This window comes from Ziziphus jujuba, chromosome 5 (assembly GCF_031755915.1).
Source record: "Ziziphus jujuba cultivar Dongzao chromosome 5, ASM3175591v1".
NCBI lineage: Eukaryota > Viridiplantae > Streptophyta > Magnoliopsida > Rosales > Rhamnaceae > Ziziphus > Ziziphus jujuba.
Window position 1 is genome coordinate 26,353,599 of NC_083383.1, and position 20,671 is coordinate 26,374,269.

The following is a 20,671-nucleotide window of genomic DNA, read 5'->3' on the forward strand; positions in this document are numbered from 1 at the left end:
CATCCTCGCTGGCACACCGATCTGGGTACTGGCTCTGATACCATCTGTAACAGCCCAGACCACCCGCATGCGATATTGTCCTCTTTAGGCCTAGAGAATCCTCTTACAACTCAGCTCTCAAGGTTTTAAAAGGCCTCACAAGGAAAAGGTATCCACACCCACTTATATGGCATGCTTCATTCTCCTTTCCAACTGATGTGGGACTTCACACAATGGTCTGATTCTTCGAACTATAAATGTTCCACCATTGCTTGCTAATTACCCTTCAGCTAATCTTTGTTCACCACCGCTCTACCTAATTTTTTTTTTTTTTATGAGAGCTTGCCCTCCCTATCGATTATCCCATGTAAATCGTCCTCTAACAAAGCCCAAATCAATTTCCACCACTTCTTGTATAAATTGTTTCAGAAATAGTTTCCTTTTCCATATTTGACGTCCTCCAAATTTCTCTGAGCTATCAACAATTTCATTAAGGTCTTTAATTAGTATTCATGGCTTATTCAGGTTAAAGACTATGTTGGTAATGTGATTCCAAAAAGCCTTCTTATCACCATAATAAAGAGGGCCATGGCATGCCAGTAAGCTTCAACAATCTCGACGTCGTAGTAGCCTAGGCTTATACAAATTTGCTTTAGCCAATTCCTACCTCCTTTCATTTCACATAAAAAGACATAAGATGGGTTATGTCTTTTAATAAAACTTTTTAGAACATTGATAACTTCTGGTTGACTTAGACCTCTACAATTCCATGAAAGAATCTTCATAGCTCTGAGGGGTGGCATGATTAGGTCTGCCTCCTCTGCATAATGAAAATCTAGGTGTCGTTTAGAGGAAAAGCTCGTCTCCCCTTCTCTGTTTCTGTGGATCTTCCTTCTGGCTTCTATTTTCCAAGACCACTGTCGATTAAGTCTTCTATCTTGAATTTGGGTACTTCTCCTATTAGTAGGTGTTAAAGTGAAATTCCCCATTATTTCCTCTCCATCTCTTTGGAATGATTCATCTGATGCTTCCTGTGGGAATCCAATCTCTCCTTTGTCCTCGCCATTCTCTCCTTGGGAAACTGTTGATGTTATGTTTTGTTCCGAGTGAATCTTGTTAAAAGGTGTCTCACTTAAAAATCCTTGTTCTGTAATCTCTGTAGGGTTGTTAATCCTTGATCTGGTTTCCCAATCATGGGCTTCTTCAATTTTACAAAATCCTTTAGGAGCTCCCATTAGGTCTATTCAAGGAAGAAAATATCGATGAATTTACCGAAATATCACCGAAATTATCGGGTGCGCCATCCATCGACTCCAATAGAGGGGGGGAAGAAATTTTTGTCGGCCGTTTCGTGGAAACATCACCGGTGTCATGCAATTTCATCATTGTCAGAATAAATTGGTGGAAATATCGGAAAACTTATGGAAATTTGATGGATATTGGAGGAAACTTATGGAAATCCAATGAAATTTGATGGCTACCTCTATTTCTCATCTCTTCCGATCTTTCCCAAGAATCCCAACCAGTGTATTCCTCTGCAAAATTGGCCCACAATACAGTGACAAAATTGGTCCACATCAACAGCCATAGCAGTGGCGCCGGTGACCAACAATTGCTCCGGCCTGAAGATCCCCTTCCATATTCTGATATTCCCTTTCAAATTTAGGCAAAAACCCATGTAAAAATTTCAATACCCAAGTAAGAAAATGATATTAATTTTCATACCTTTTTGGTGTTTAGCTTAGACGATTTACAAAGAGAGAGAGAGCTACTGCTGTGGGCCTATGGCTATGGCGATCGATCTCGTGAACCGCCACTGCTGTAGCCATAGCGATCGATCCCCCATTTCCTCCTATTTTTCTAATTAATTTTTTTAACAAAATTCTTTATTATTTAAATTATTTGGTTTTGAGAATTAATTTCTAAATAATACTTGGATTTGGAGAAAGATTAAAATTTGGTTTGATGATGCAGTGTAGAGGAGGTTATGGTGGAGCTCGAGCCAATTAATTGCAGTAACCATTGAGAAGAAGATTGAAAGAATGAGAAAGTAGTTAGTCTGTCTGTTGGTCCAGAAAAAAATTACTGGGAATCTTTGCAGATTTTGTTTTTTCATGACATATTCTGCGATTTCTGAAGCTCTATCACAATTCACATGTTAATAGTAATAATAATTTAAAATCTTTTTCACGGATTTACAGTAATTAAAATATAGATTTCTTCTCGATATAGACTGAAAAGAAAAAACCATGAGGGAATAGAGCTATAAGGGGGAGAAATGATAAAGTACAATCATAATGAATTGAAAAAGAATTTCTTTGTGTTTTTTTAAAATATTTTATTATAACTTTGTACATTCAAAAATTTAAAATGTACATACATCACGTGAGAAAAAAAATATTTCTATCGATTTGTGAGATAAAGAGATGTTTGTACTGTTGTTTTATTCTTTTATAAAAACATGATATTCATTTGTTCATCACTCTTGCAAAATTTTATTTTTAAGTTTTGAATCCTCTCTCCTCAATATCAAAATTGTGTAGAGAAAGTGACTTTGAAAGTATCAAAAAATTAGAAAATAACGAAGGCTTTGTTTTCGGTGAAGGCGATTAGTTTTCAACATCTTTTTATTTACTTATTTCATATTTTATATTTATGAAAAAAATAACTTTTGGAGGATTCAAGATAGAAAGAAAATCTCAACTCACAGTTTCTAGACCTTCAAAAGTAAGTATTTTAATGACAAATATTGTAAAAATTTTATTTACTATTTAATATAGAACTAATTTTGTTTTACAAAATAATATATGATGTAATTATTAGTTTTGATATATATTAATATTTTAACATTTATTAATATTTAAATTATTAATTTGAATATGTGTATTAGTTATTAATGGTAGAAATATGATGCTTAAATTGGATGTATAGCAATGTATTAGGTATTATTATTATTATTGTTATTATTGTTATCATTGTTATTGTTATTATTTTTATTCTTCTTATTACTGTTATTATTCTTATTATTATTAATTTTTTCTCATTCTTATTATTATTATTATTATTATTGCTATTGTTATTATTGTTACTATTATTTTTTTATTATTATTCTTATTATTGTTAATTTTTTTTCTTATTCTTGTTATTATTATTGTTACTATTGTTAATTTTTTCTTGTTCTTGTTATTATTATTATTGTTATTATTGTGATTATTATTTTTGTTTTTGTTATTAAGATTATTATTATGATTATTGTTATCATTATTTTTTATATTATTATTATCATTATTATTGTTATTGTTATTATTATTTTTGTTTTTGTTACTATTATTGTTATTATTATTATTCTTATCATTATTGTTATTATTATTTTTATTATTGTTATTACTATTATTGTTATTATTATTTTTGTTTTTATTATTATTATTGTTGTTTTTGTTTTTGTTACTATTATTGTTATTATTATTATTCATATCATTATTGTTGTTGTTATTATTATTATTTATTTTTTCTTATTGTTGTTACTATTATTATTCTTATTCTTATTGTTATTGTTAGTTTTGTTATTATTATTATTATTATTATTACTGTTATAATTATTATTTTTGTTATACTTACTATTGTTGTTGTTGTTGTTATTATTATTATTATTATTGTTATTCTTATCCTTATTATTATTATTATTATTTTATTTTATTTTTTATTATTATTATTGTTGTTTTTATTGTTATTATTATTTTTGTTTTTGTTACTATTATTGTTATTATTATTATTCTTATCATTATTTTTATTATTCTTATTAGTGTTATTATTATTTATTTTTTCTTATTCTTGTTGCTATTATTATTATTCTTATTATTATTGTTATTATTTTTATTATTGTTATTTTTATTATATTGTTATAATTATTATTGTTATTATTGTTATTGTTATTATTAATAATAATTGTTGTTATTGTTATTCTTATCCTTTTTATTATTATTATTATTATTACTACTATTGTTATTATACTCTTTATTATTATTATTGTCGTTATGATTCTTATTATTGTTATTATTATTGTTATTGTTATTATTATTCTTACTATTGTTATTATTATTGTTGTTATTGTTATTACTATTATTCTTGTTGTTGTTATTATTATGAGAAATTAACTTAGTAATTATTTATGATTATTAAGAAAAAAAAATGGAAAGTGGTAGTGGAAGAGTAGATCCAGCTTGGTCATATTGTATTTCAATTGAAGTTAACAAATATGGTATAATTTGTAAATATTGTAATCATAAAATGCAAAGTGGTGGAATAACAAGATTAGATTATCATTTATCACATTCTAATCCAAAAAATAATATCAAAAAATGCCCGAATGTACTTCCAGGAGTGAAGAAAGAGATTTATAATTCTTTCAAGAAGAAAGAACATGCAAAATTGAAAATAAAAAGGCAATCGAAGAATATATTCATCATGAGTTGTGAGGTAATTTAGCTTCATCTCGAAGTAATTGTGATGATGATGATGTATGTATATATCCAGCTGATATGCATCCTAATAAAAGAGACTCATATAAAGCTACATTATATGCATCTAAACATGACAGATGGAAAAAAGAACAAAGAAGAAATTTTTTTAACCCTAAAGGTCAAAGATCAGGATCTTCTAGAGAGGATGGTAGTCAGCCATATGTTTAGTTCCGTGTGCAACAAATGTAAGGGAGTCCATTCATAGACAACAATCTCAAAAATTTCTTCCAGTTACACCTTCATTATATAAGTTATCCGGAGCAAACATATAAAAGAAGTATTGACAAAAGGTGCTATCAAAGAAACATTAGGAAGACTAGTAGCAAAGTTCTTTATTTATGACAATGTTCTACCTGCAAAGTAAAAATCACACTGTTTCAAAAATATGATCGTTGGTGCTCAACAGACAGGTATGGAAGTTGAAATTCCATCTACCATATAAAATTAAAGGAAAGTATATAGATATGGAGTATAAAGATATGCAAAAACATATTGAAAAGTTTTTAAAAAAAAGTAGAAGGCATATGGTTGTATAATTATGTGCGATAGATGGACATGACCAACTAAATTGTCCATATTGAATTTTATGGTTTATTACAAAGGATCATCTGTGTTTCTTAAGTCAATTGATGCCTCAGATAAAATCAAAAACCATAAGTACATATATAAGCTTTTGGAGGATGTTATCTATGAACTGGGCAAGAGCACTGTTGTGCAAGTAGTCACGGATAATGATTCTGTGTTTGTAAAGGCTGGTAAAAAGTTGATGCAAAATTACAACTTATACTGGACACCATGTGCTGCACACTGTATTGATCTTATATTTGAAGATATAAAAAAGTACGAGAGTATTGTAAGGGCCATTCAGTGTGCAAGAATAATAACCAATTATATTTATAATCATAATTGGTTACTTTTTTTAATGCGAGATATATGTAAAGGAGATATAGTGCGATCTAGAAAAACAAGATTTGCAATCATTTATATTGCTTTTAGTCTCCTTAAGAAGAAATCTTCTCTAAAACGAGTATTTATGAGTGATGCTTGGGTTGAGTATCAATTGAGTCAAACAGAAGCAGGTAAAGAAGTGGAAAAACTTATTTTTGACAATAATTTTTGGGATTCTGTTGCTCACGTTGTTAATATATATAAGCTATTATATACTATTTTGCAAATTGTTGATACTGAGTTTATACCTACGATGCCAATATTGTATAATTGTTTTCAAAAAATGAGATATGCAATCAACAACCAAAGAGGAACTCAGTGGGTTATGAACATCATAAATCATCGATGGGATAATATACTTTCTCATACTCTCCATATGACTGGTAATTTTATCTCAATTACTTACTCTTAATTGTTATTTTATCAAATAATTTATATATGAGATTTAATTTTTAAAAATTTTTGCAGCATACTTTCTGAATCAACGATTCCAATATAAAGAAGGCATTGGTGCTAATCCAGATCTTATACAAGCTGTTTATGATGTTTTTGCAGTGTTAGATCCAAATTCGGATCGTATATCTCAATTTGAAAATGAAGTAAGATGTATTATTTTTTTAATCAAACTAACATATTAATAAAGTTTCTTATAATTGTTTTGAAATTACATGTAGATAATATGTTTTAGAGATGCACGGAAAGGGTTTAGTGATAATGCAGCAGTTGCGGTCCGAGCAGAAATGGTACCTGGTATGTGCATTTGAGTATAATTATTAATTATACTTGAAAAATCATTTTTAGAATATTTGTTATTCTTATTAACATTTAATATATACAGCTGAATGGTGGACAATGTACGGGAATATCACTCCAATACTTAAAAAATTGGCAATGCGTATTTTGTTACAAACTATATCATCATCTGCATGTGAGCGTAATTGGAGCACATTTGCTATGATACACACAAAACAACAAAATAAGCTTGTATAAAAAAAAACTTCAAAAAGTAGTTTTTTGCTATTATAATATGAAATTGTGGATTCATGATATGGAATTAACAGATCAACAGCAATTATATTCGGATTATTTGGATCTTCTTGAAATTAGAGCTGACCCTGGTGAAGATGAAGATAATCCTATTATCCAATGGATTAAGAATTCACATTTAGATGATGATGAAGGTAATCCAGATCCTCAAGTTGCAATGCATGCTTGACAATTAGGGATAAATATTGATAATGTTATTGCTGAAGAAGTTATGAGCAGTGATAATGGAGGTAATAATTCATTTGAAGTAGTGACAAGGCCTTCGGCTAAGTGATTTAGTCCTACTTTAGAAACATTTGGTGACAGTTATGCTCAATCAGATGAGTATAAGGATGAAGATGATGATGATGATGATGATATTGTTGATCTTAATGATGACGACAATGATAATGATGATGATGATGATGGAGATAATGGTTATGGTAGCGATGGAAGAGGAGGATATAATATAGGTGGAGATAAGGGTGGAATATTTTATCGAGAACCAAGCCAACAACCATTAAGTCCATTTACTGGTGAGGATCAATACACACATGCCACACAAGATTTTGATCATGGGGCTCAAACAGCATGTACTGGTTCAAGAAGGCACTTTGGAATTTCCATAATGAATCAACTTGATGAAGATTGTCTTTCTAACTATTTGGATACAATGAGTTTAAGTACACAAGTTAGTTCTCAATATGAAAATTCAGAAATTCCAATTGTGTATCCAAGTGGTCAAACAAGGTCACATAATCCTTATGATGATTATGGTATTGTATCTTTAATTATCCCATGTCTCAAAATGAATGCTATACTCCTCCTTGGGTAAATCCACATTACCCTATACTTGGACTGTTGGTTGGAATTGATAGAGAAAAATATGCTTGGCATATCCACAATTACATGAAAAATTTCTTTAATATGATGAGTTGGAATGCCTATTGTTATACTCGCGAAACATCTGGATATGATTATCAATTTGAAGCATCAAGGAGTTATTTTTGGTATTGACGATGTATTATGAAATATGTTTGATAATTTCATGTATGTTAATATTATTTGTTAAATTTTCTATATTTTGGTGATAATAAACATTATATTTTCTCTACTTACAATAATTTTTAATATTTATGGACTATGTTATTATCTTTGTATTCTAATTATTGTATTTTTTTATATTGTTTTACTGTAATAATTATCTCATATGTAAAAATTTGTATTCTAAATTAAATATTTATAGTTTCTGTAATTTTGTCGACATTTCCATAAAATCTTATCATTAACATTTATGTCGATACCGATATTTTCATCACTGAGTCTATTAAAATTGGGCTTTTGTGGGCCATCACAATATTTTCCTTTTCTGCAATTTTTTTTGCTTCCTGAAGCCCTTTTCACTAACGGGTGGCCCAAATCAATTATTTCCATTAAGTTTGGGTTTATCTGGCCCATTTCTCTTTTTTCTCATGCTTTTGGGGCTGCTATAGTTTAGATAATATTTGCGGCCTAATTAGCCAAGCTGACTATATTAAATGTGGGGTTTTCAAGTTCCTTTTCAAAGTATAGATCCTGCCTTTTAAGCGTGAGGCTCAAATGGTTCTAATTCTAGGCACATCTCTTTGACATTCCTATATTTAGCTTCCAAATTTCTCTAACATGAACTTTCTTGATAATAATACATAATTGAAAGAAAAGTTAATATTTATGTCTTTCTATTGGCTAATGTCAAGAAGATTTCTATGAATAATACAATAAAAACAAATATATATTTATATATATATACCTTATTAGATTCCTAGCCCAAAAATAAAAATAAAAAAACCTTTAGTACAGGAGTGTATAGAAAGAGTAATGCTACACGAGCTAACAATAATAATGTTATGGGCTCAAATTTGTTTACCCTTTTGATTTAATATTTTATATATTTTTTTCAACTATTAATATACCAACTGACTTGTTAAATAAGTTTTTAAACAAAGTTAGTGGTAAAGCTTACCAGTTACATACTAATATGGAAACAGCCTAATGATAAAATAACGGTTTTCTTTAATAATAATTTGAGTTTGAATTTTCACAACTCTAAAATCTCCCACATAATCGGCATTTTGGTCAGCTAACTGTTATAAAATTCTTTAAAATATTATAAAAGGGGGCCAAACCTCTAGTAGAATTACCTACCACCATAAACCGACAAATATTTACTATATATGCTCTCGGTTTCCACTTCAATGCCATTGACAACCGTTTGGTGGACAAGGCAAAGGCTTTTTCTTCAAAATTTGTTTATTAAAATTTGAGTAATGCTAATGTTTAGATATTAAACAATAAGACAGTTTGTTAATGATTAACAAAATAATATTATTTAAAATAATAATGATAATATGATCAAATTGTTTATTAAATTATTTTACCAAATAATATTTCATATCATTCAATAAATATTTTTTCATAAACAATTTGATATCTTGATTTACTGAATATAAGATTATAAAAAATGAATCTCATGAAACAATATAACATCATTTGGCATCTAAGATTTGGCATATCTAACATTACTATATGTTAGGTCTAAAATATTGATGATTTTATGCCATATTTATAACTTAATATTTGTTAGTTTGTATTAATTTGTTACGAAAAAATACTTAATTATGTATTTTTCTTAATCTAGGTGAAGGAGAAAGACTGTCAAGAAAACAACCATAAAAATGGATTTCCTGTATTGAATTATTGTGGGAAGCAAGTTTTGAGCTCGAACGGACCAAGTATTTAAAAGATTCCAAGAAGATTTTTTAAAGATTCTATAAAAATTCTGTCGGGAATTTCATGTGGAAGTGGATGTCATATGAATTCTCATGATCTGACGATTTCAAGTATCACATTATTTTCGGATTTAGAGGTGTGAGTAAAAAGTTATCGTCATTTAAAGTTTGAAATTTATAAAATGAATATTTTAGTTAAATCTTTACCATTGATTAAAAGAAGGGATCAAAACAATTCAAGGGCCAAGATTAGAATAAGTGGCAATAACTGATTAATTTATCATTAATGAGGCATATGTCATGTCACATGCTTCATTAAAGGTAAATTAGACGAATTAACTATTTTTTTTAGAAGGAATTCGAGAAAAAAAAAGTATTAGGGAATAAGTAATATCAAGTTTTCTTTTTATATATGAAATTCATCCTACCCTCTTGCTGGCTTAAAAAGGTATATTGTAAGAGTTTTACATTGAAAATAAAGAGAGAAAAAGGTTCCCAAGATCCTATATATATAGTCCCCACCACATTGAAATAATATATATAAATTTATAGAGTTATTTAAGAGCTTTCAGGAGACTTAAATAAAAACAAACCAAATTTTGAAGTTTCTTAAGTTCTCCTAAGGGTTCTAGGGTTTTAAAGTTTTAGAGTTTTTGGAGATTAATTGGAGAGCTTGGAAAATGCATAGACGTGGGCTTGCTTGGAGAAAAAGGCCATGACTTGGAGAGCTTTTGAAGGATTTCTTCACTAGTTTTTATTTTCTTCTCTTATCTCTTTAATTGTGAACCTTGTTGTTTTTAATAATTATGAATGTTAAATTTATTTTTGCCATCAACTAATTTTCATAGTTAGGGCTATGATGTAGCCCTAACTATGAAAGTTTAATTACTTTAATATATATTGAATTTTATTAAATTAGTAAAATATTTTGTTAATAAATCATTGATATGCTTAATGCATTCATAGGCTGGAAGGAATGAGTGATTTTAATAATATTTGAGTTTGGAAAATGATAATATTATGGATCTATAAAGATTTACATGAATACATAATTGATTGAAAAATAGTTATGTCTCATGCCATATTATTTGCTTAATCTATGCTTAATGAATTTGCATTATTTAATTTATAGGCCGGAAAGAATAAATTAGGTTATGTGAATATTATTAATTGTGAGTGACAACTATTTTTAATTAATTTTGTGATTAAGTATGGTTAATAAAATTCACATATTTAAGTAACTAAATTGGAATATTTAGTGGTAAAATCAAATGCTCTAGTATTCATAATTATTAATTTTACTCTCTCTTTACTTAAAATTGATCTAATTTTAATTAATTACTTTTGTTTAATTTAATTTATTTATTTTCAATTGTAATCTTAATTTTATTTTGAAATCTTTGCAATGGTTATATAACTAATGGGATAAAATCATAGGAAGAAAAAAAAAAAAAAAAAAAAGAGTAACCAAGAAAGAAAAAAAAAATGCGTTGAATATAGTAAGTATTTAAGTTGAGGTTGGGGGTAGGGGTGGGCAAAGATTGGGTGGGTTCGGTTTTGGACCGAAATACAACCTAATCTATACATATCGGTTTTTCTAATTTAGAATTCAAACCAAACCATTAAAATATTAAATCCAAACCAAACGAAACCATTTATGATCGGTTTGGTTTGGATTGGTTGATCGGTTTGAAACTTACTAATTTATAAATATATAATATAAATAAAAAAATTTTCAAATATAAAATATAAATAATAAATTATAATTATCCAAACATAAAATACAATTAGAATAATAGAACATAGTGTATAATGGAAAATAAAGAAGAAAATGTAGCAAATGATACACATCATGCACTTATTAAGTAGCAAACATTAATGTCATCATCTCACTCCTATAAAATCAAATTAAAATTGTTAGAACAAATAATGTAAAATAATACATTCATCAAAATTCATTCACTCAAAAATCAATGCATAATTCTTTTTTTTTTTTAACCTTAAAACTTTGGTAAATCATAAGTCAATCAACGTTGACAGATTCACTAATTTTAGTTGATTCTGTAAGCTCTATAAACATCAAAACAATAAAATTAGCAATAAATTATATTTAAACATTTATATATATATATATATATATATAAATAACAATTAGATACAATATATGTAGATATATATATATATATATATATGACGGGGATGTAATATATATATATATATATATATTATGGTGATGGACTGGTGGTGGGCGTCAATAGAGGTAAATGTTTAGTTTAGTGTTACAACTTATAATTCGATTTGAAATTTGGGATATGCGAATGTAAAAGAAAAATATATATATATATTAAAAATCAATATATAAAAATGGAAAAAAAAATTTAAAAATTAATATATAAAAACGAAAAAAAATATATTAAAATTAATATATAAAAATGAAAAAAATAAAAAATATATAATTTTTTAGTTATATAATATATTATTTGGATTGGATTAAATTTATATTTCAAATACATAACCAATCCAATCCATACAATTTATAATATTTTGAACCCAATCCAATTCAAATGATGTAAAAATTCAATCGAAACCTGAATTGAATAAATAGTTTGGATTGGATTTTGCCTGTTTCCAATTGGGAGAGCATCGTAGAATGAAATCATGGTGGGACTATCGTGCGGTGTGCGTGGAAGGAGAAGGAGAAAGCAAAAGAGCCTGAAGAGATATAATCTCCACCATTGACTTTCTAAAAGGCAAGAGAGAGAACGAGAGAGTGGGGTTGGGTTTTGAAGGGACAAGTCTCTCGAAGGGGAATATTAGCATTTTTTTTCTTTTTTTATTTATTATTATATATGGACTCATCGTTATCATGTATTAAAACTATATATATTCATAATATTTCAACTATATATATATATATATATATGTATTTATAATATTTCAACGATCGGTGATAAATACACTTATTGTTTTTATTAATGTATTATTTTTTTTAAAAAAAAATTTATCAACAAATTTTAAATTTAGAGTTTAAAACCTTAATAATTATTATTAATTAAATTATCTTAAAAAACTTTTTATTTTTTTAATAAAGTATTTATTATTTGTGATTCGAAATCACGCTTTCATAGACATAAATAAGGATATTCAACTACTGAAACTAACCACTTTGTTGTAACGATCTTGAGTAACTTATTAATCAATTACATGACAAAACAAATAATTAACCCTTGGATGGTTATGTATAATGGAATTAAATCCTAATCATGTATGGTCCACTTGATATTTTGATAGGTTATAAAATATATGAAAAAAAAAGTTAATTACACTGCACACCTTCGAGTTTTCCTTTTATTATAACCGAATACTTTCGTGTTTATCATAATTACATTCGCATTCCTTCTGACAAAACTTCATACATAAAAGTATACTTTCTCTTGTATGTGGCAATTAAAATTTTTTTAATTTGAAAATGTTGAAGCCCAATGGATAGTAAGTACAAAAATAATTACCAATTTTTAAAGGCACCTCTTGGAATGTTTAAAACATAAATAACGAGAGTGTAACGGCTAGAAAATGACATGCACACCCCCTGTTACTTGGGAAATATCAAAATTGATGAATCATCAATTCAATAGTTGTAATGATAGTGTAAAAAACTGTTATCAGTTCAATAGTTGTAATGGCATTTCAATAAATTTTCAAGTGTAACAAAATATATTTCAAAGTGTCACTAACAGTCGAGACAAAGAAACGAAATTTGTGAAGAAAATTTCAAAAAAAATAAACCCTAACCATTTTCAACAACGGCCAAAACAAACCCTAACCCATTTTTGCACATGAACTCTCAAAAGAAATTCGTGAAGAAAATTTCAAAAAAAATAAACCCTAACCTATTTTCAACAACAGACAGAACAAACCCTATCCCATTTTCAAAAAAAAACTAACCAAATTTTTGCGCATGAACTCTAAAACCAAATTTCTGAAGAAATTTTCAAACAAAAAGAAAAAAAAAAAAAAAAAACCCTAACCCATTTTTAATCATTGCCAGAGAAAAACCTTACCTATTTTCGGGAAGAAACATAACAACAAAAATAAAATGAGATAAAGAAAAACCCTCACCTTCGTTAGTTTTCTCGATTCTTTCTCTCTCTTGCGTTCTACCCTCTCCGATCATCTCTATACCGGATTATCGATGGAAATCGCTTCCTTATTTCCTCCAAAATTACTCTACATACTGTTGAGTTCAATTTTTATGATTTTACCAAACATCTGATGTATGGAATGACAGTGGTAGAGTTTTAGAGATCATAATTGTGTCAAATGACTATTATGCCCCTTCTTCGTCAACTTTAATACTAATGTGGTAACGGCAGAGATTGATTTACAATTATCATATACATCAAGATATCGAATGATAATTAAAAAAAATTTTAAAAATATACAGTGTAATTAATCCAATAAAAAAATATTACCGATCAATACATTGTCCTCGTCCACGTACGTGGCATATAAGCACGTTATATTTTTGGTGCTTGTTATCCTCGTTAAACAATTCATATTTTTTTTAACCATAATCACATGCCCTTTCTCCTGCAGCGAATGATGCTATTGATTGCTACTCTAGTTGAATTTGTGCCCTATAAATTTGGTGGTCCATAGTTACACACACACACACACAGTATCATTCTATAAAATAAAATTATTTTTGGTGGTACGATGCTATTGATTGCCACTCTGAATCACACCCTATAAATTTGGTGGTCCACACGCACACACACACAGTATCATTCTATAAAATAAAATTATTTTTGTCTTCAGTTAATAAATTATTTAAATTTATATTTGTAAGATGAGCATTAATTTTTTTTTCTTATTATTAGTGAATATTATTAATGAATTCTTATTTATGTGTTAATTAATAATTAATTATATCTAAATCAACTTTAAGGTTTATAAAATTAAAATATTACATGAAAAATGAAGTACTAGTTAGCAGTTGACATATAAAATGAAAAGAGAAATTATTAAATTGATGCACCATGGTATCACCTTCCCTTCTTAGCAGTGAAGTCTAAAAACAAAAAAAACAAAAAAAAAAACCAAAAAAAAAAAAAAAATGGCGAACCAAACTGAAATCCGGTTCGGCATCCTGGGCTGCGCCAATATAGCCAGGAAGCTCTCTCGGGCCATAACTCTAGCTCCGAACGCCACACTCGCCGCCGTCGGCAGCCGGTCACTTGAAAAGGCCAAAGCCTTTGCATCAGCCAACAACTTCCCTCCCAACGCCAAGATTTACGGCTCCTATGAAGAAGTTCTCGACGATGAAGACGTCGACGCCGTCTATGTTCCGTTGCCGACTGGTCTTCATCTCCGGTGGGCCGTTCACGCCGCCAAGAAGAAGAAGCACATACTTCTTGAGAAGCCGGTCAGCTTGAATGTGGCCGAGTTCGATGCCATCGTTGATGCCTGCGAATCCAATGGAGTGCAGATCATGGACGCTACCATGTGGATGCACCACCCAAGGACCGCTCAAATGAAAGACTTCCTCTCCGATACTGACCGTTTTGGCCACCTCAAAATGGTAATTCAATTTCCAATCCCATATTTCTAAAATTGTTAATTAATTATAATTGATTACACTTTTTTTTTTCTTTTATTCAAAATTATAATAATCTAAAATATGTCTAAATTATTTATTTATTTATTTATTTTTACTGTCCTATATAATTTGAACTTTTCATTTTCACAATTGAGGCTCAAAGAAATATATATTCATAATTCAATTAATATGGCCATCCACTTGTAAGACAAATAATATAACACATTAATTACACAAGACCAAACAGGAAAGGGACTTTTATTATTATTATTTGTAATTTTTGTTTTTTGGACTTTTTCTTTTGGTAAATTTTGGTTTTTTGGACTTGAAACATATATAATACTGAAGGATTTTTTAATATATATACATTAAATTTCTCACAAAGGACGAGGAGATTAAAATAAATAAAATGTTTTTGTAAAATTTAAAAAAAAAAAAAAGTAAAAGAAGAGAGAGAAAATTTATGTAATATTAGATGAAGGAAATCAGAAGGGTATAATACAATGCATGCGATCCTTCAGCAAAAACCAATTGCAGCAAAACATTGATTATATTAAAATGAAAATAGACAATTCATACACATATATATTTTAACATAAGCAAAAAAATCCTTTGGATTCGGACTTGGTAGTCTTTAGATATGAAATTGTATGAAGCTGCATATATGATGTGATAATTTTTATGTCTAAAGACTATCATGACATGCAATTTTTGCATAAGTACATTGTACTCCTCGAGTACTGATTTTTTTTTTTTTTTTTTTTTGGGTTAATTTCTAAATCAACCTTTCAGATGAACACATACTTCTGCTACGCCGGGGACGAAGAATTTCTCAAAAAAGACATACGTGTGAAGCCGGAACTCGACGGTCTGGGTGCCTTAGGCGATGCAGGGTGGTACTGCATCAGGGCGATCCTGTGGGCAGCAGACTACCAACTACCAAACAAAGTGAAAGCATTGCGTGGTGCCGTTCACAACGATAAAGGGGTGATTCTATCATGCGGCTCATCTTTACATTGGGAAGATGGAAAAGTGGCAACTTTCCATTGCTCTTTCTTGTCCCATTTGACCATGGACATCACCGCCATAGGAACCAAAGGAACTTTCTATCTCAAAGATTTCGTCATCCCTTTTGACCAAAAGGAAGCCAATTACTTTTCCAACTCCCAGTTTTGGGTCAATGATATTTCTTGTTGGGTCCCCACGCCCAAAAACCAGGTTCTTGATCTTCCTCAAGAAGCTCTCATGGTGAAAGAGTTCTCTCGTTTGGTCGGGGAGATTAAGAATGGAGGCTCCAAGCCCGAGACAAAATGGCCCATCATCAGCCGGAAGACACAGCTTGTTGTGGATGCTGTTAAGGCATCCATTGACAAAGGTTTTGAGACTGTTGAGCTTTGAATATTGAAGCATGTATGTGTGTCAATGGACTAGAAGGACCAATGGCATAGCTCACTCTGTTGCTAAGTGGGCTCTGAATAATAGCTGCTATGGTCCTGTAGACCTTTCTTGTTTGCCTGATTCCCTTTTTTATCTTTTGATCCAGGATTGTGAGCCTGAGGCAACAACCTGAATCGGATCTCTTTTCAGCCCTTCCTTTTGGTTTCTTATGAATCCCTTGTTTTCAGCCCCCCCAAAAAAAAAAAAAAAAAGACTACTTTGACATGCTTTTCTTTCTCTGGAATAAAAGATTTTTTGTTCGTGTTGTATTGTTAAATTATGCAGATGTTTTAGACCCTTTTAAAATAATTTGGATATTTTTGTTTTCTTCTTACTTCTTGTTTTAAACAACTTACTTGGCAAAAGTTTTTTGAAACGCATCGCTACGACAAGTTTAATCTATAGTGGCAAACTCTTAGCAACAAATGTTATTGTAATTGAAGGATATGTAGTTGTTTTTAACTCGATAGTTTGTCACTATAGTCTCATTATATCAACTATATACTTACCCAAACAACAAAAAAATAAAAGTAAAAATACTATGTGCTATGTCATGCCTGATCCTTTGCCATTGCCATCATCGAAGGTTTACAAAAAGGAAGAGGAAGAATAAGGGTGCCTACCTAATTGGTTGAGTGGGCATGCAAAGGTAAAAGCTTATATATCATACATATTATACGTACATATTTTATTATTCAATATTTTGTATGAATTATATATTTTAATTTTTTTATAACTTATGTATAGAATTCTCTTGTCAAAATATTTGATGAAATTTACATATAAATTAATTAAACGTAAATATAATTAAAGATACACTACTACTTCAAAATACATATATATTTAATTTTAATTGGATATGTTGAACTCCACGTTTTGATAAAGGAATACCAACTTATATATATATATATATATATATATGAAATATGTTATCATAAATATGTTATTATAAAAGAAAATTGCACAAATTATACAAATTTAATGCAGAAAGCAAAGTGGAGGGTCCGCAAGAGGTATTGCCATAACAATTGTCATGGAGAGCTAAAACCTGCCCTGGCAATAACGCCAAATATATTTTTCCTACCCATGGAACCATGCTTATGTAACTTCAGCGGTCATTAATAATACCAATATGTCGCCAAAATTCTATCACCAATAAAAATATTTCTATCAATAAATAAAATTTTATCCTCTCAAATAAAAAATTGACATCTTATTTAAAATGTCAATTAATATATTTTTACATATTCTCTCTTTCAAGCCTTTTCCTTAAATTTTCACTCTTAATTAATTGTACTAACGAATCAAACTTTCTATGTCAATACAAAACACCGAGGCTCTACCTCATTAAAATTTTAAAACAACCCTGTAGTATTCGTTTATATATATATATATATATATATTTATTTATTTATTTATTTATTATGTATGCAATTGATTGCCCTTCTTCTCTATTATTTTTTCTACTGTACGGCACTGCACCATTAAAGCTTCTTTCTCTATTTTTCTGTCTCCTATACGGCACTGCAGCAATTTCTTTTCCTATTTTTCTTTCTACTGTGGCACTGCAGCACTGCAGCAACCATCAAAGCACTGCAGCAAGTCTCTATCATCCTACCTATTATTCAAAAAAAAAAGAAAAAAAAAAAAGAAAGAGAAAGAAGAAAGAAAGAAAGAAAGAAGGTGCCTTCTCTATTTATCATAATTTGATACTTCATCGGTAATTTTTTATTTCAAGTGATTATTACTCTCTTCAACATTCTTGAGGTCACTTGTATATACTTTTTTTTTTTTTTGAATCATCATTGTATATACTTTTTACTTTTTAACAATATGAAGTTTTCGGACAGTACGTATTTCCTACATGGAAATGCTTATAGCTTTTTCATACCTAAAGGGGAATGGACATGGGGACAATAGGGCTCCTCTCGATCTACTATCCACTCGTCGAATCGTTCCAAAATACATTAAGACAATTAATTAATGTAATAATGTACACAAGTTTATATATATATATATAGATAATTTAATTTCAAAGCAGAAACATAAATGAAATATCTTGGCATTTCTTTCTTTATCTTTTTACGACAATGTTTAACATTTTTGATATTTTATTCATTTTTTTTTCTTTATTTAAAAAAAGTGCTAGGGTAAATCTTTAGGATGTGATTAAAAAAACAATAACAATAGTGGGTAAGTGACAGTTAGATCGTAACCGATAGTCGATAAGTAAACTAGTTAAACGACCATCAAATTAAATTTCAACACAACAACAACAACAACAACAACAACAACATAATATCATAATATTGGAAGATGGTTTTAGAAATCAAATACGTAATTGATAAAAAATGTCTAGGAGAAGCAAAGCAAACCATTGTCGACCAATTGCTTGAGCCATGTTCATCAACACAATCAAGCTAAAAATCGTATAGAGATGGCCACCAAACATCTTATTGAAACCTAATAAAAGAAAATAGAAAACAAAAACTCAGCTAACTTTTAATCAATGTGCTGAATTGTAGCTCTTCAAAGAGCTTCGAGACCTTTGGCAAACAAAGAAGCAAAAATTTCCATTTCTTGCTTCGGAAGAACCAATTCAATCTGAACTCCTCCTTTGGAAGTTTTGCTATCAGAAATACCAATAGTCTCTGCCATACTCAGCGAAGCCATCATTACCTTCCTTGGCTTTTCCCACCCAAAATCAACACCGTAAACATTGAACCGGTGCGACCCGGCTAGACTGAAAGTGACCTGAATTTCATGATTCTCTGCATCGCTGCTGCTGGTGGTTGGTTGCCCTTTGAAAAGTCCATTTTCATCCAATTTCCTTATTTCTTCACTGATTGCTGCAACTGCAGAGCTTAGTCCATTTTCCCCTAATAAGCTTTCTTTGTCAGCGGCCACCACGCTGCCTGATATGCAATTCCCAAAGTATGTTGCCGGAAGTGGAGGTTCCAACCGAGATCGGAAATCGGCGGCGAAACCCAGAAACGATTTCTTTCCCTTGGTAGTTTCCAAAGATTTGAGCAGGCAAATCCAAATATAGCCACATGTTAGCGAAAAGGTCGATACACGAATTGGATGTTGGGAGGATGATTCATCTTCCCAACAAAAATCAATAAAATATTTTGAAAAATAAAATATAAAATTATTATTTTAGAGATATATATATATATATACATATATATTAATTTTTTTTAACAAAAATCAATAAAAATAAATAAAATATTCATTCATTTTTGTTTAACAAAATTTAAAAAATAGATAGTATTTTTTATAATTTTTATTTTATTTTTAAATCTTATTTATTTATCTAATATGATAAAAAAAAATTTAAATAAACAAAATCGAACCAAAAATGTTCTTCGTAAAAATAATCATAATAATAACAAAAGTTCATTAAGTTATGAGCTATAGTCTGTTGAACAAAAATAATAATAAATAAAATAAAATAATAATCTACTCTCCCACCCTCGTTAATAGTAGAGAAGGGTTTCACCAGCCAAAGGGACATGAAAACCACAATTTTTACATATAAAATTTGGTGCTCATGTTGCTTATATTGGCCATTTCATATGTTTTACACCAAAACCCATATATTCTTGTCTCTTACGAGGGATTTTTCCATGAATCTTTTTTTAATTTTTGTTTACATTATTTTATTGGGTTTTTAACGTCAATTGCTCATGAATTGTAAAAAATAAATAAATAAATAAAATATCATCAATACTTGGTTTCAGCTAGCTACCACCCACACCAGACAAGAAATAGTCAATACCATCAAACACTATCGGCTTCCACTCTCTGTAAATCCCCTCCTCCATACTTCCCACCACAAAATCAAAAATGGCAACCGAAACCGAAATCGGGTTTGGAATCCTCGGCTGCGCTAATATCATCAACAACAAGACCTCTATGCCCATAAAATTGGTCCAAAACGCCGCCGTTTATGCCGTGGGTTTGCATATTTTTTTTAAAAAAAGACAAAGTTTTTTTTTTTTTCCCCATTAAATATTAGTCTATACCATATCACAATGAATCAGCTTTGAAAAAGACTTAATTTCCCATTATATATTATTTTGCACACCACTCTAATTCTCCTAATTTTATGTGGTACAGGCGTCTCTTATTGATCACCAATCTATTCTCTCACGCTCATAAAATATTAGAAAAAAGTTTCACCATTCATCAAAAACAAATGAGAAGGGTTTCACCAAACTCTCCCACGTGGCAGATAAGGATGTGAAAACTACAAATTTTGTACATAAAAAATTTGTTGCTTGTCTTCCTCGTTAGTCCACTTCATATGCATTAATTTAAAACCAATTTTTTTTTTAATTTCTTTTATTTTATTTTACATTTTATTTTTGGTTTTTTATATGACCATGTGC

The 20,671-nt window shown here is 29.4% G+C and overlaps 2 protein-coding genes across 2 annotated transcripts; one reads left to right on the forward strand and one right to left on the reverse strand.

The window, feature by feature from the left end:
* Nucleotides 1-14,268: 14,268 nt before the first annotated feature.
* On the forward strand, nucleotides 14,269-16,469 carry LOC107421372 (uncharacterized oxidoreductase At4g09670). The gene is made up of 2 exons (XM_048476585.2): nucleotides 14,269-14,822; nucleotides 15,633-16,469. Exons 1-2 carry the CDS (start codon nucleotides 14,358-14,360, stop codon nucleotides 16,236-16,238), a joined length of 1,071 nt encoding a protein of 356 aa, XP_048332542.2. The 5' UTR covers nucleotides 14,269-14,357; the 3' UTR covers nucleotides 16,239-16,469.
* Nucleotides 16,470-18,806: 2,337 nt separating this feature from the next.
* Nucleotides 18,807-20,203, reverse strand: LOC107421373 (anthocyanin 5-aromatic acyltransferase-like). The gene is made up of 2 exons (XM_060817314.1): nucleotides 20,029-20,203; nucleotides 18,807-19,381 (listed from the first exon to the last, which is right to left on the reverse strand). The coding sequence occupies exons 1-2, from the start codon at nucleotides 20,201-20,203 to the stop codon at nucleotides 18,807-18,809; spliced, it is 750 nt and encodes a 249-aa protein (XP_060673297.1).
* Nucleotides 20,204-20,671: the final 468 nt, after the last annotated feature.